The sequence below is a fragment of the Mastigoproctus giganteus genome, chromosome 6 (genome assembly GCF_048544385.1).
Source record: "Mastigoproctus giganteus isolate SK-2022 chromosome 6, ASM4854438v1, whole genome shotgun sequence".
In the NCBI taxonomy this organism is placed as follows: domain Eukaryota; kingdom Metazoa; phylum Arthropoda; class Arachnida; order Uropygi; family Thelyphonidae; genus Mastigoproctus; species Mastigoproctus giganteus.
In genome coordinates this window covers 229473591-229491041 of record NC_143580.1, presented here as the reverse complement: position 1 = coordinate 229491041, position 17451 = coordinate 229473591, and the positions used below count along the sequence as shown (strand labels likewise).

Here is a 17451-nt window from a genome sequence, read left to right as displayed (position 1 = left end):
GATGAGTATTTATGAGAGCTTGAAAAAAGATGGTGGATGCCCTTGAAGGAATTAAAATGAGGGGTCTATCAAGCTTGTATAGTCATACTGCCATGATTATGAAGTCTAGATAATTATCAGATGCCATTTATTTTAGAAGTAAAAGGATTATGGAGTGATTAGGGCACTCTGATTTTTATTTATTATTATTTTTTTATTTTAAATAAAAGTAATCATATAAATATATAATGAAATAATGTATATAATCAATTCTGATCATTTCAAACTTGATCTATAATATAAATATAAATATAATATTCATGTTTTCAATTTTTCCCAGGTGATGAGATTGACCCTCCTGATGGAGATGAATATGAGGTGTACAGAATATTATTTGATATCACTTTCTTCTTCTTTGTTATTGTCATTCTACTGGCCATCATCCAAGGTATGTTACCAATATAGTGTTATTATAATTATGCTATCTTCTGAGACCAACTAGCAAAATAATGATTTTCTTTAACCTGAATATGTTACTAATATGGACAATAATGATAATTTATATGCATTCCATGCACTTTTCTTCTCTGCCATGTGTGTCTCAGTGTTCATTTGACATCCATTTATGTCTAAGCCTTGAACAGTACTTCTTTACTTTGGTATGAAAACCCTAGTAGCTTCATTGATTACTTCCCTGAATACTTCCCATATAGAATTTGCTGTTGGTAACATCATCAGTTGGTCCCACTGTACAGAATTTAAAAACTATCTGAGACCACCGCAATCATCCTTGCAAAAGCTTTTCCCTTCACCCTTGACAGTAGTTAAGTCTTTAATTAAATTCCACATTAGTACTTGAATTAAATTTCACATTTCGATGACTGCCACCAAGTGGGTCTGTTACCTGCAGATTCTTAATGCATGAAGAATCACTGCCGATAACCAGATCAAGAGTATTGCTTCCTCTTGTTGCCTATCTAACATGCTGCCATTGAAAACAGTCATCCAAGAAATCAACAAAAGTCTTGCTAGTGTATGAGTGACCAAACCACAAATTCCAGTCAACATCTGGAAAGTTAAAATTCCCATTATGAGACATTCTGATTTGCTGGCCAACTCTCTTTCTCTGTATAGCTGTTTGGTGTACTGATCACAATCATTAGGTCTATAACACATTCCAACTTTCAAGTTTGTTTTTCCCAGTGCTTATATCACACAAAACTGAACTGACTCGACATTACACTCGTCACCTATGTCAAATGGATGGATGCACTACCATAGATTTAATATTCTTCTTAACTAAGATCATAACCCCCTCCACCTCTCCTGCCCTGCCTGTCCTTTCTGTAAACATTGTACTCCACATATTCAAATGGTTGTTGCTATTCTAAATATAATTTCATAGCCCAAGAAATGATATCACATGCTGTTGTGTACAAAAATTTCTCTGTAACGTGTTTCTAGATGTGGCAAGGTAATCATGAATAACAGTATTATTCTTGGATAAGTCTTGTTATTTATAAAAATTTACCCTGCAACTGAATATATCACAGAGGAGAATGCAGTAACTGGTTTTCCTCTCAGAAGTACAGTAGATATTTTCTTTTGCCAGTTTTCAGTGGGAAATTGATGGTTCTTGAACACAGTATATGTTGTTTTATATCCATATTGGTGGATATGATCATACCTGCATTATATCTGCAAAAATTTATGGTATAAAGAGGTATATTGAGGTAGCACTATACTTTGCCATTTTTCTATATTAGCAACTCCTTAAAATAATTCATCTTTGAAATTTTAAAACAAAAGGTTTACCTGTGATTATGTTTCTTTTTTCTTTTTTTTTTTGCCGTGTTTTGCAAATATTTGGTTCAAATATAATGTTTGAATACATTTTTTAGGCCACTTTTATTTCCTGCTTGTATTAAAAAAATATTTCCTTCACTTTCCTAGGTTTGATTATTGACGCCTTTGGTGAACTAAGGGATCAGTTACAAAGTGTTGTAGATGATATGGAGGTGAGTTAAAATCTTTTGCTAGATATGAAGTTACTATTCATTAGACATTTTGTATGGTCTTTACTATTTTATTTAATTTTTTTTGGATATTTTTTCAGTGATTTAAAGGGATAAAGACCTCCCAAATGGAGTCTTCCTCCATCAAAAATCACTGCAGGTGGTGTGAGAGAGGAGACAAAATATGGGATCTGAGTAGCTGTTTTTTTTTTTTTTTTCCTTTTTGAGGGAATTTGTTGAGGGAATGAGATTCAAGAAACCCTCACAAGAAAAAGTCACATGGATTCAACTGAACTGAGAGATGGCCAAAAATACCCAAACACATCTGATAATCTGAATTGAGAGCCAGAAACAGTGCACAAAAATTCCAGCACAACAATAGCTGCATGTGACAAACTACTGAGTATCCACAGGAGGCTGAGTTGCCATGAGCTGCAGTAGAAAGCCATTCTGAAGCATATACAGATACTGCTGTGTGTAACAGTTTCATTGATGACTTTACAGGGCTGTCCGCATGGTCACTTTTACTCCATGGCTACTTTTCTTCTGATGCTGATAGGAAGCTCTTCTTGCCCAAAACTGTACATTCTGCTCTTCTGTGCTTATCATTTTCAGAAAATTTATGCAGCACTATAATCTTGTATGGGAACATCTTCAAATCCACTTGGAGCATTTGTTGAGCAGGATGCCAAGACCTTCCAAGTCACAAGTTGCTTTACTTGTTGACTTTCCTGGACCATGCTGTATTGCAACTCAGAGGGCTTCTGAATTTTTTTCGAGAATGAATACTGACTGTGCAATGTCATTGTCATTTTTGTTCCATTACATAGCCTTCTTATTTATGCTACTGGATAAACAAAGTATCATGTGTCTTGCAGGCATCCATTAACTTTCAAAAACAGCCTGAAATCTTCTTTCTGTAGTGTAGCATCATTTCTCATGTTTCCATGCATTTCTCAACACCCTCGAAATTAAATGCAGCCGGATCCTCCTAGCAACATCACTAATGAACACATTCGCACCTATGTCTACAGAAAACCATCAATACAGCCAGAGAAGTATTGCTAAAAAAAATAGAGTTGTGCTCTCAGTTTAACCAAAAAAAAAAAAAATCATCTTTACAGCCTTTTGCTCAACTGTAAGGCACAACTTCTCTAACATTTTGCTTACTGAACGGGAGTGCATGGGATTCACAAGCAAATAACATGATGTGATTTATTGCTTACTCTCTAATGAATTTTCCACCAACTGACTGCCACCAACTTTAAGCAAAATTCAACTAATAGCTCAGTTTTAATTGAAAATGCAAGTGTATCAACACTTTGTACACAACACTTACATTGGGATTATTGGTGTCAATGGAACATTACTACCTGGAATGTTGTGGCACTAAATCTTTTACTCGCTTTTCTGGTATCTTTAACATACTTATCAAGTCATTGCCAAAGAAATGCACATTTGTGTTTCTGGGTGATCCAGTTCAATTTTTAATATAAACTTGAGTGATAGATAAGGGATAGCCATTCTTCTGTAAGGTGGAAAAGATATTGGTGATCTCAGAGTTGATTTCCTGGGAAGAAAAGGCTGAAAGGGTGTGGCTCCTGATGATCCCTCTTTAAATGATGATAGGAAGATTGGGCTGTATTCAGTGGTGTATTCAGGCCAGAACGCACCAGAACAACGTTCTGGTACTTTTTTCAAAATGTCATAATAGAAAATCATTAAATTTATACACCTAATATTATGAAACAATGGCATAATCAAGGGGTGGGAGAAATATTTATTTTACCCATTGCTACTAAAATTATATATTAATAGTAATCTTTAAAATTAATAGATTTCTTTAAAAATTTATTTAAAAACAAAAATATAAATTTTGCAATGAAATTTGAACGTTTCTTACTAAAGTACAATGTGTTAGATAAAGAGATCCAACGAATGAGATATACTGTGATGTGTGTGTGAATGCTGCATTTTGATTCGCCATGAGCTGAATGCTAGACCTGGTTGTTCTATGAACTGTGAGTCTGAAAACTGATTCAGTTATTGTACAGTTGATGTGGTGTTATCATATAGTCTTCTGGAGAACGAGCATTCCAGCTATGTTTTTTTTAACAATACTTCTCTGGCTGTATTGATGGTTTTTCTGTAGACAGAGGTGCAAATGGGTTCATTAGTGATATTGCTAGGAGGATCCGGTTGCATTTCATTTTGAGGGTGTTGAGAAATGCATGGAAATCATCAAAGGAATCTCTGTTGTGTTTCCAGCATTTGACAAAAAATGAGATAAATGACATTCTCATCCCTGCTGCCTCATCAGAATGGAGAGAACGTTGAAACTGAAAATATCCCTAATTGCAGATAGGTCTAACTCTCTAAGGTATTAAATATCAGAAACAGAAAGTACTATCAAAAATCTCACAGGTAACTATCCCCCCACCCACTCCTTAAAAAAACACTAATGACTTTCTTCATATGATACAACTCATTCCATTATAAGTGTTATTCACCATTTATAATGGAATGAGCTGGAAGATGCTTCTTGTAAGCTTTAATACTGTCAACTTGAATTTTTTTCTGATTACTTTATTTAATGATAATCCCTCCTCCTTTCTCTGCATTACTTGTATGAATGGTGATATCCTGCTTAAGATATTTGAGTGCTCTAGTGCAGCACAGTTTATCTTCCTATTCAAGTTGTATATAACTCCTAGTGAGAAGGTGTCATTAGTTCTGTGGTACCTACCTTTTTGATAGGGCTATATGTAGGTGAATCAGGTAGCTACAGTGGAGATGCTTTTTTTTTTTTTTAACGGAAGACAACTGGGTGGAGGCTAATTCTAAAATGTGTTAACTGATGGGAAAACCATTTCCCCCCACCATTTTAGCTTTCTCATGTTGTAAAACCACTCTCTTCATCTATCTATTACTCAGTGTATCTCCCAAGTATATATTTTTTTTTTTCCAAATTTTTATATTAAAAATTCAAGGAATCTTTGTTAAATAGGGTTTCTATATGAATGCAGATTTAATATTATTAAAATAGTCATTTCTGTTATTATTGTTAATATCAGTATTTATAATAATACAAGTAGAAAAATCCTGAATCATTAATATCTAATTTTAATTTAAAAAACTTGTTGAAATTAAATTTTTTATTTCTTATTCAATGGTAACGTACACAACTAAAGTATATTTTTATCTTTTAGTCCAATTGCTTCATATGTGGAATGGGTAAGGACTACTTTGATAAGGTCCCTCATGGATTTGATACACATGTACAAAAAGAACATAATCTTGCCAATTACATGTAAGTATTTAGTTAGCTTACTTCATGCAAGTGGTAAATTAAACTTATGATTTTATACTGTGTATGTATTTAAGCAATATCAGCAGATCTTTATATCCACATGAAAGCTACATTTACATGCTCCTTTTATGAGAATAAACTGTATCAAGAAAAAGCTTCTACAAATAAGACATAAAAATCTTAATACATGGCATCACCCTCTCATATTGTGAGGCTTTCACAATAAGAGCCTAGTGTTCATAAGTGCCTACAAAAGAAAATGTAATGTTACTTATTTTTAATGTAGTTCATCATCATTTAATATGGTTCATCACTCTATTTCAGCAATTATTTTAGCTTATTGCTGGGAGGGCAGAAATTCCATTAGTACAGCTCTCAGCACTAATGGATTGCATTCCCTCAAAGTAATAAAATAATTATTATATATCTGATAAAAATGATTATATGTCTCAGTCAGATAACTTCTGACAGACATTTAATTCGGTTCTGTTAACTTCTTGAGTGAAGGAATATAGGTTTCTGTATGAATGCAGGTTTAATATAGTACAGCCCTAAACTAATAATGAAATCACTGATAAAAATTGACAGCTGACAGAGAGAGAGAGAGAGATGGACAGTTTGATAGTTCCTGCTGTATTTACAACAGGGTATATCACTTTCTTTTCTTCTTTCAAAAATATTAAATTTTTATTTAGCATTTTTAAAGAAAATAATAATAAAATTTTATTTTTACTGTTGTTTGGTTAGCCATAGCCTCCATAGCTGAGTGGTCAGGAGCCGGAGTGCAGTAGCGCACGCCCTTTGAGTAGACCAGGGTTCAAGCCCCTGACTGCTAAATACAGTTGAACTGCCAACCGGCACTGGACTAGCATGGCAGATTATAGTCCATTTCCCTCAACATGAATCAGAGGCCTCCATCCTGCAGTGGATTGATAATGGCTGCATTTTACCTTTTTTTTTATGCATATTTACCCCAGTTGTGCAAGTGTTTTCCATTGCTGCTTAGATGGAAGAGAAAAAAATATTCAAGCTAGTAACAATTAGCATGACAAATGTGCTGATATTGTTTAAAGTCAGTTTGTATTAGCACAGGAACTAAGAATAATCATTACTAAAGCCCAGATATTTTGGAAAAAATGCCATAAATTCTTATATATTTTTAAAAGAAATGCCTTTTGTTTTAAGTGCCTTTCCTCTATTATTTTGCCTATTTTATCCCTTTATACTTGAACTAGAATATGGTTTTCCATTGAAATATCGAAACAGTAACATAAGTTACAAATAAACATGTTTCCTTAAACATACAAATCATTTTCTGATTAAATCATATATTTATTATTAACACTTTCTCTGCTAGCTTTTCCAGCAATGGTTTTGATCCACGATTGAAAAAGGGCGGAAACATTTTTGGGCTTTCTTCTCGCTATGACTGAATTAATCAGCCTCCAGTGAAGGTTGCTTGAAAAAGATATCTGGTTTTTCTTCTGTCAAAGTGGAAGAAAAAGTTCTAAAAATAGGATTTTCCCTGTAAGTAGATTAAAATTCAAAGCTGCATATTTGCATTCAGGAAGCAGCGAATGTGTTAATTGATAAATTGGTATGGTCTATTTTTCAGTTCCTTTTTCATTTTTTGGAAAGCAAATTTTTTTCAATGCTTTAAATAATGAACGTGGGAAGTTGAAAAGCTGTCTTTATTGCCTCACGTTTTCAATCAATAATACTGAAAAGTATTATTGATTGAAAACCATTAAAAATACCAGATAAACTTTGTATTTTTAATGGTTTGTTCTTTTTTACTGATATTTCATACTGCATCAGTGACATGCATAACACATTCACTGCTTTATTACGTAAATATGCAGCATCGGATTTTTAATTCACTTGGAGAGAAAATGCCCCTCCAAGTGAATTAAAAGGACTATTAAGTTAAATTCTACTTTTAGAACTTTTTCTTCCAATTTGACAGAATAAAAACGATATTTTTGTCAAGCAACCTTTGCTGGAAGCTGACTAATTCAGTCATAGTAAGAAGTAAGCCCAAAAATGTCTCTGCCCTCTCCAATCCAGATTAACTGAATCCTGGGTCAAAAAGATTGTTGGAAAAGCAAAAGTGATAACCAATGTCAGGCCAAATTGGCTATTTATATATAATACTTTAATTAACTTTGCCACCTTTTATTTCAAGTCATTCATTTCACATCAAATTCACAGCAAATGAAATTGCTGTGAATTGCTGTCGATTTCACAGCAAATGAAATTGCCAAAAGTGAGCACTTCGTTAAATGAGACCAAATAATTTAGTTAAACAATTTGGTAATAGTGTATTGTTTCCTGATGGCATTGCAAAATGCCATCAGGAAACAATAGTGAATTTCAATAAGTACTGTTTTCCAAAATTAGCAAACCAAAATAGCTGCAACTTGAAAGACTAGCAACAAGTAAACAAGCCTACTTACTGTGACATTCTGTAGCTTCCAACAAACAATCACAGTTTTTGTTAGATTTAATCTTTCTTAATAATAATTAAGACAATCAGTGCTGTGGAAAGATATATCACTCATTTTTTTTGGAAATAATTAGGGATGAAATTTGCGGGCAAAAATATTTGAATTTCCATTGATAAGACAATCAGTGCTGCGTAAAGATATCCCACAATCAGTGGAACTGTGGAAGCCGATAAACTGTATTATTCACATTTTAAACTTTTTTTCTAAATACTCTGTCTATATCTTGCCCAAATAGAATGCAGCATGACATCACCTTGCTGTTCCTGATTAATGTGTCTTCGTAGTGAAGAAAGTGGCAAGAGATCTTAAAATGCTTTCCCTTCATTACTTCACATGACTTGTTTAGCATATGTACCCCCGCAGAGTTTCAGAGGAAGTATATAGTTTATTTTCCAATGCCAACCTATTGGCATCCGGTGGCAAGATTTTTGTGAAAGGTCCATCATGTCTTTGGGCACTCGAGATTGCTTCTTCAGTCCATTCTGACTAGGTAGGGAACATGGATTTCTTTGCTGTACAAAAAAATTCGACAAGGTGGAAGACACTCTCAGTCATTTGAATGAGGAGGACATGTCTTCAATACACATCGTGAAATAACTGCTGCTGAAGAGGGCATTGCATTCACTAAGCATTTTTTGTGCCTTTGAATGAATGAGACAAGTCAGAATTATGTGATTATAGCAGATTCATGAATATCGTTAGCTTGAAATTTAAAAACATTACCTCTTATAACAACAAGACGCCGACTGGGCTAGCCAGGTGGGTAAAGTGCCTGCCTGGCAACCCAAAGGTCGCGGGTTCGAATCCCGCCTCGGGCTTGGATCAAAGTACTGCAAAAACCTTAGGAGGTGCATTATGGCCACAGAAGCCGATGCGCCAACAACTACCAAAAAAAAAAAAAAAACAAGACAAGGTGGGTTTTTTTGTTTAGGTAATATAAACTTCAACAAACATAATATATTTTATTTTTCATTAGTTGTCTTTCATGATTAGAAAAAAAAACTAGAAAGTTTCAAAAATCAAGATACAAGTTGCAACCACTCCTTTCTTATACCACATGCTGCCGCTGTAAATATAAATATGAATAGGAAAAATATGAATCCAGAAGTTTCTGATGATTAATATTTTTCTTATAACTCATCAGTAAACACAGTAATAAAACCAAGTAATGTGATTTTATGTTTGATTACAATTTTCATTAAAATACAAAAAAATAGGTTTTTAGTATTTCAACCAAGAAATTTTAGATTATAATTCCAGTTCCCTATGAATAAATTGGAACAGTACATGTACCATTATTGAGAATGATGAAAGACAAAAGGAATTGTAAATGACTACTGCTCTGAGTGGACCAGAGTTTCATGTTCAGCACTAGGTGTCTTATTGACAAAGGTATAACAAATTCAACATCCAAGTTCGCAAGGAGTTTAATGATAGTTACCAAGGTGTGCTGCTTCAACAAAACAGATAATTATTTAGTTCATCTGATAAATGGCAGTACAAGGTTGAAAAATACAAGGTTCTGTACTAGAAATGGTAATCCTATATTTTTCTATTACTTGGGAAGAAAGAAACTTAAGGTAGTTGATAATGAAAAAGACTTAGGAGTAATTATATAGCCCAATGTAAAATTCTATGAAAAGTGCAGTGAGGCTGCCAGAACCATTAATATATAATGTACAGGAATTTTTCCATTAGGGGTGAAGTGGATTTGTATAAAGACCAACTTCATTGGAAGAGGATGAATCTGATTGGTCCTCTTGATATCGATGGTTCAACTGTTGATGATCCTGCTCAGATAGCAAACAAACAATGAGTATTTTGCATCTACATTCACACATGAGGAGTTATTAAGGTTTGAAAATGGCAGATGTTCTTGTTGTTGTTATTTGGTTTTTAGGAGCATTATCAACTAAAGCCATATTGCTCCCGGGATATGTGGTGGTCATTCCTTGACCTTACCACATCCTCCATATTTGGTGGTCACGGGCTTGAACCCTGGTCTAATCAAGAAGCATGTGCTACGCACTGCCGCTCCTGCCCACCTGGCTACGGAGGCACCATTGAAAATGGCAGAAGGTTATCAAATTGTAGCAGGGTGCTTAATGATTTTGTAATAACTGAGATCAAAGTGGAGGAGAAATTGTTGAAGTTAAACATAAGAAAGGCACCTGGGGTGGATGGGATCTATCCAGTTATATTAAAGGAGGCGGCTAAGCAAACCCTTAGCCATAATTATGAGAGCATCCTTGGACTCAGGGGAGGTCCCCACAAACTGGAGATGTGCAAATGTATTCCCAATTCACAAAGGAGGATCGAAGGGTGCACGAGTAATTTACAAACCAGTTAGTTTAACTTCTGTCCCGGGTAAAATAATGGAGTCACTGGTTAAAGATGCTTTGCAGGATCATCTAGACAAGACTGCAGCAATAATTCAGACACAGCATGGGTTTGTTAAGGGAAAGTCTTGTCTGACAAATTTGATAGGATATTATGATGTGATTACAAAGGAACTGGATGCAAAAAATAATTTTGATATCATATATTTGGATTTCAGGAAAGCTTTTGACACTGTTGCACATGGAAGACTATTGTACAAATTGGAGCAGAATGGTATTAAGGGTAAGTTGCTAGAATGGATAAAAGGATGGTTGAGTGGGAGAAGACATAGGGTGGTAATTAATGGGTGCTGCTCTTCGTGGACTAATGTTATTAGTGGAGTTCCACAGGGTTCGGTGTTGGGTCCTCTGTTGTTTTGTATATTTATCAGTGATATTGATGAAGGTATATCAGGCTTAGTATCGAAGTTTGCAGATGATACAAAGGATGGCAGGGTTGTTAATAACAGTAATGGCAGTGTGCTACTGCAACAGGATCTAGATAATTTGGGTAGATGGGCTAAGAAGTGGCAACTGAAGTTTAACCTTGACAAATGCAAAGTACTGCATATGGGTCAAAGTAACCCCAGAGAAATGTACCAACTGTGTGGTACTACACTTAAGGTGGTAGAAAATGAAAAAGACCTGGGAGTAATTGTGCAGTCAGATATGAAGTTTTCTGAGCAATGCAGACTGGCTACCAGGGCAGGTCATGGGGTTTTGTCAATGATATATAAGAATTTTGCTAGCAGGGAAAAGGAGGTGATTGTCCCTCTGTATAAGGCAATGGTCAGGCCATGCCTTGAGTAATGCGTACAGGTCTGGAGGCCTCATTTTAGGAAGGATGTAGATTTGCTTGAGCATGTACAGAGAAGGGCAACAAGATTGGTGAGGGGAATGAAGGGATCCTCTTACCAAGAGAGGCTTAAGTTCTTCAAATTGCAGTGGCTGGAGACTAGGCACCTGCACGGTGATCTGATTGAGGTGTATAAGGCCTTGAATGGGTTGAGCACTCTGAATTCTGATGGGATCCTTCCACTTTTTCAGATTACGAACCTAAGGGGGCATAAATTCAAATTAAGAAAAGACAAGATTCGCGGAAATTTGCCTTTAGCCAGCGGGTGGTTAATTGCTGGAACAAACTTCCATCTGTCATTGTGGAAGTTGATAGGTTGAATAAATTTAAGGAGGAACTGGACAGGCATTTGGAGGGAATGGTGTGATTTTTTTTTTTTTTTTTTTTTTTTTTTTCGGCTGATGCTGCATAAGCTCATACACTTTCTTTCTTGCACATGCACTACTACTACTACTATGCTATGCCTTGAGTATTATAAAGAGCTGGAGACACTATTTCGGGATGTATATCTGCTAGATAATGTGCAGAAATGGGCATCAAGGATATTATACTCTCTAGGAATACTTCTTTATTTGCATAAAGAAATATTCCTGTAGCTAGAGAGAGAGAGAGAGAGAGAGAGAGAGAGATCTGTTTTGTGAGCTGCCAAGTCTTGGAACCATACATTTGCATGAGGACTTGAAATATTTAGGGCTTTCAAAATTTGTCTGAAAAACGTTTTTCCTAATCTTGTAAAACTAGAGAAATAGTGTAAATTTAAGAAAGGGTTAGACAAATGTGTAGAAGAAATCAGGTAACAGTTTTCTTTTTTAACTTGTTTTTTTCTTCAAGGCTAATATTAAATAAACTTCACTTCTTTTCACTGAAAAAAATATAATATAATGTCCTATATATATTTCAGTAATATCCTATGTATTTTCTTCTCAGGTTCTTCCTAATGCATCTAATCAACAAACCAGACACAGAATATACTGGTCAGGTATGAATAAGTATTGCACTCTGTTTTAAATTTTATGTTATATTTAAAAAAAAAAAGTAAAAAAAATAGTAACTGTATTGTATTTAGCACGAGCGACTGAAAGTAAATAATAGTAATAATTGTAAATTAATATATAATAGATATGTATTTTTCTCTTGGTGCCTATTTGAAGATAGCTAAATGTCTGTTTGGAAAGTCGATATTTCACTCTTAGAATCAGATTTATTTTTTCTGAAATGTAGCATTTTGTTTTAAAATTACTTGATAAAGTTTATCAGATAAGTTAATGGTCACAGATCAGTGTTTACTTTAGAAAAGCCAAATCCTAAATCCTCAGTGCTGCCTTCTTGACTGGTCAAATTTTTGCTTAAAAGAAAGATAAATCCATTCCTTCACTGGATTCATTCTATCAGATAATAGATGAATTTGAAATCAGAACTTTTTGAGTTCTGATTTCAAATTTGGATTGCACATTTTTTTGGAAGCAGCATACAAGCTCACTTACACAATATGCACATTTCACCTGTGTATGTTACCCCAGGATCACATCCAAACCTCATTTCTTGTCTAATAAAAATAAAAAATGACAACAGAACATGATTTGATTTGAAATTAGTCTCTTGTTAAATACTGATTCCAGCTTGTTATGGAAGTGTCTTAAAATGAATTGTCTTAAAAATTAATAAAATAGAATGAATTTTCTTAAAAATAAGAAAATTCATTCAAGCAATTCATGTTTTGTTTATTAAAATTCCTATGAAATGACTAGCTTCTTACTGATTTGGAAGCCACTTTTCTTCCCAACATTTACAAATGTGAAAATACTAATGTAAATTTGGATATTATTCTTCTTGTTAAAAAAGACTATTTAAATCAATTTGAAATATTAGAATCACTTACTTGCAAGGCATTAAAAAAAAAAAAGCTTTATTGAATCTCTTAAGGAGGTGCTTTCCTTTGAAAGTATTATGATGATCTAATCTAAATCATTTCAGAAACTTCATTAATATAAAAAGTGTTTCTAACAAATTTAAGGAAGTAATGTTATTACCAGTACTAAAAAAAGGCAGTAAATATTTATCATCAAACAGTTGCCCATATATGTGATAAATCCATTAGCAAAATTACCTGACTTAGTCACAGTCACACAAATGTATTTTTTGGAAGCACATTATGCTTTTTTTTTTTTTTTAACAAAAACAAAAACGTAGTATGCAGTTTGTCAATTCAATCATTCAATCATTCACACACTTTTTCATTTTGCAATATACAACATCAAAAATTAAGAAAGTGATTCAATTGGGGGGGGGGGGGGGGGGGAGAAATACTTAAAGCCACTACTGGTGCAGAGTTCACCAAAGAAATTTTTGTGTTTCTTCTGTGCTCTAATAGCACAAGCAACCAAATTTAATAATATAATTTATTTAGTTATCTTCAAAGATTATCATATTTTCAGTAACATATCCTTGTTACAGTAACGATAAGTATAATAAATTATAATGTGATTTTTGCATTCAGAGTACCATATAACTGCTAGAATTGTCTTCTCTTTTTATTATTATAAAATTTGACACTTTTATATTTAAATATTTATATACTGTTAACATAAATAAAACTAAATTTATTTATTTTTTCAGGAAACATATGTGTGGGAATTTTATCAGAAACGATGTTGGGATTTTTTTCCTGTGGGTGACTGTTTCCGTAAACAGTATGAAGATGAATTAATGGGCACAAGCTAGACATAACACCTGTGATTGTCTTCAGTCCCTCTGTGTAATTTTTTATTTACTTTTTTTTTTTCTCTCTGTGAAGCCATGCTTAAATCGGTTGGACTTGAAGTTCTGCAGGTGGGCATTTTGCTATTTATCAAACTTAAGTTTGTTCTTTTTATATATTGTGCCACAAAAACTTCTGTGCAAAGCCAAAAATCCTCATCAACAGTTCACTACATTTAAGACTTGGTTGTGAAGCCATCCTATGCAACATTCATATCTCAGCTGCTATCCTGGACTCTTGGTTAGCTGCCTTACTTCATGCAGATCTGCATGTTCCCTTGGTGCTATCTCAGCTAGTGCTGGACTAGGAGGGGAGTGTTTCGAGCTGCTTCACTTGCAACAGTTTGTATATTGCAGTCCCCCCCTTCCCTCACATTAGGATGTGTATGTGGCATCTGACTGTACAGGTTCTTTACCAAAAAAAAATAAAAGTTTGACATAAAAGTGTTCTTGAGGAGGATACTTTATTTCTAAACTACATCATATAAACAGATTTTACCCCACATTAGAATAATTTCCTGCTTGGAAATTTAACTCTTAACTACTGACTCAACTCTAATAATGTACAGTTTCAGAGACTGTCAAAGCTTTGACTGTAATAATTGTAAAATTAATCATAATTAATCCTTCACTCAAAATTTAAAAAAAAAAAAAAAAAAAACTCACCTACCTTGTTATTATCAAATGTAATTCATAAACTAACTTGAAGGAGGTGAAATACCCACTATCATAAGCAAACTAGAAGAAAGTGAAATATTTTGAAATTTTTCTGTGGGTTGAGAGACTGCAGGTCAGTGGTTAAGGACTAATAATAACCCTTAGTTCATTAACCTTCTAAGTTGATTAAACTGGTAATTTTCTAGTTATAAACTATTTGTTTTAATGAAGGTCTGAAATTTTAAATAATAAATATTTTGTTTTAATGTTTTTATTTAAAAAGTCAAACAGTTTAACTGATCACCTAACCAAAAAATTCATAGTCCATATTTACATTAGGGGAAATATATATCCTACTGTATAGGTAAAAGAAATAATTTACACTGCTCTGCATGCTGAATGAATAAATTGTATTAATTTTGATAAAGTAATTAAATTTACATTATGGAGCCTATTTTGGCTCCTCAATCAGTAGCTTTGCTCTCATTCGTTTTACACTTCAAAAATCATATACATAAGGTGTATATGATTTTTGAAGTGTAAAACGAATGAGAGGTGTCTGTGGTTCTCTCTGTGCTGGTTTTAGGTAGAATAATGACTAGTGATCAGGTATAGGAAAGTTCTAAAATTCTCTATATGCTGTGTTTCTGGTTAATTGGTGGTACTGTACCACATCTGACATAATCCTGACTCCCTGATTTACCGTTCATTGACTATAGACTGATCAAACAGACTGAGTATAGACTGATTGAACTGTTTGATAAACGAATCAAGTTAAGCTTTGCAATGGCCAATATCAGCAAAAAAATCCAACAATTTCATAATCACTTCCATACTAGAAGCCAAAAAGCCTATAATGAAACATTCAGGTTCTCAACGCCAACATCCCCTCCCAATATAAGCAACTATTGTTAGGGACTTCCCTTTCTCAGGAGGTTCAAGACAGTGTATATAAGGTAACCATCATAGACATTATATCGGGTTGTTATACTGCAGACATCTATCCTGCCGTGAAAAGCATGACAGGGATACTAGATGGGGAGTCTACAGCATAGTGGGTGGGAGAGAAACATTGCCTTCTGCAGCATGACAGGGAGTCATGCTCAGGCTGCAACATCCATATATACTACACAGAGATCATCAGTGACACTGCAAATTCAAAGAGGTAAGTGTGGAATAAGACAGCAGCAGCAGAAACAAGGTCACTATACTCAATACCCCTGGCTCTCCCTCTTCAGGAATATCATAGCTTGGCTACTCAGACTCACATCCCAGATAACACTTTTACAAAGCCTTAAAAGATCCACACTAAACCTTTACAAAATGAAAATAGGAAATAATTTTTAATCAAATGTCATTAACTGTTATAATGAAAGTGTAATGAATACAGTTCCACATGTGCCTTTTTATGGATATGAGTCCCTGCTCCTATTAAAACACATCAAATTAATTTACATAGTCAGAAATCTGAGACATAAAAAATATATAGTTTAAAAAACATTCATTTATTGTTTATTCATATTTCCCAATTTTTAAATAACAATACATAGGGGATATATATCTCACAAATCTTCCCCCCCATCCTCCCCATAGTTTGTTGAATGAAATCCATAAACAGAGAATGTTATTTTCAGAAATTTCCATTTAAGTTCATTGAATTCCCTAATTTTTTAACAAGAACAAATGGGGGATATATATATCCCTTATCACCGAAAGATTGTTGGATAACAGTCTAAAAGGAAGTAATATTTTTAAATGCATTCCACATTAAGGATTCATTCACTTTTCTAATTTTTAAACATAGATATCTGAGGAATATATCACTACTCAAAAAGGTGGGGGTTTTTTTTCTCTCTCTCTTTTTTTTTTTTTAGCTTAGGAAGTGATTATATTTTATTTTCAGTTTCACCTTTTTTAACCCAAAAGCTTTTCTTTCATCAGTTGTTTTTTTTTTTTATCTTTTTTTTTTTTTTTTTTTCCTGGTTACCCAACAGCCCTGCCTAAATCCAATCAACAATTCACTGGTATCACAGCTGTTCCAAGGAGCCAGAATAACAGAGAGTATGTGGTACCATTAATTAATTGTCAGCAAATCTTATGAAGTACTTTAGGAAGCAATCTAAAATGTAGTTATTAGTTTATTTTAACTTCTCTTGTTGAATGTAGTCCCTGATAAACAAATCAAGTTAAGCTTTGCAATTAATGTAAATTTAATTAAAGTAAGCTTAGTTAATCTAAATTACTTTACATCAAAATTAAATTCAGTCATTCATTCAGCTTGCAAGATGTGCAAATAATTTCTGGATATAAATCCTAATAATTATTGCAGCCATGCATAGAATTCTCATTAATGAAGACAGAAAATGGTTTACATACTTTAAAACAAAGGAATTTTTTTTTAAAGTATGTGATTAAAACTAACACATAAGTCATTTTGACCATTTTTTATTTCAATTCTACATATTGTGCATGAATTATTTAAATAAATAAATATTTCTTTTACTACCATATCTTATGACGCATCTCAATTTTCATAAATAAGTAAATTAAAACATATCCACAAAAATAAAGTTGGTAACAAAATGCAATGTAAGTTGTTTGCCCATTTGTTTCCAACTACCATGCCAGTCATCTCAACCACTAACTTTAACCCTTGATTGTTGACATGGAGGTTTGAGAATAACCTCAAAAATAAATATGTCACATAAATGGTTTCTCTGATCCTGCTGTATCCTTCAGTACCATTCAAGAAAAACCCTAAAATTGGGTCAAAAACAGTAAACTCTAAGTTCAGCAACTGTGTACAGAGCCATGGTCAAAAATTACTCTCTGTAGATAGCCCCCCCTTCCACACACACACACACATACATACACATGCTAAGCCTTCACTTGAGTGACTTTTTTGCAAATAGGGTTGGTCTCACATTTCACAGCATTTGTGGCAATGACGCTAACTACTTCTTGCAGTGATGGGAACCACTTACAGAGCATG

The 17451-nt window shown here is 33.8% G+C and overlaps 1 protein-coding gene across 1 annotated transcript in view; it reads left to right on the top strand.

Annotated features, from left to right (window-relative positions):
- RyR (Ryanodine receptor) overlaps positions 1-14249 on the top strand; it is an 841404-nt gene extending 827155 nt beyond the window's left edge. The window contains exons 101-105 of the mRNA XM_090376454.1: positions 320-427; positions 1933-1997; positions 5204-5304; positions 11973-12024; positions 13662-14249. Coding sequence (XP_090232580.1) covers positions 320-427; positions 1933-1997; positions 5204-5304; positions 11973-12024; positions 13662-13766 — 431 coding nt within the window. The 3' untranslated portion in view covers positions 13767-14249. The remainder of the gene's footprint in view (positions 1-319; positions 428-1932; positions 1998-5203; positions 5305-11972; positions 12025-13661) is intronic.
- The last annotated feature ends 3202 nt before the right edge of the window (positions 14250-17451 follow it).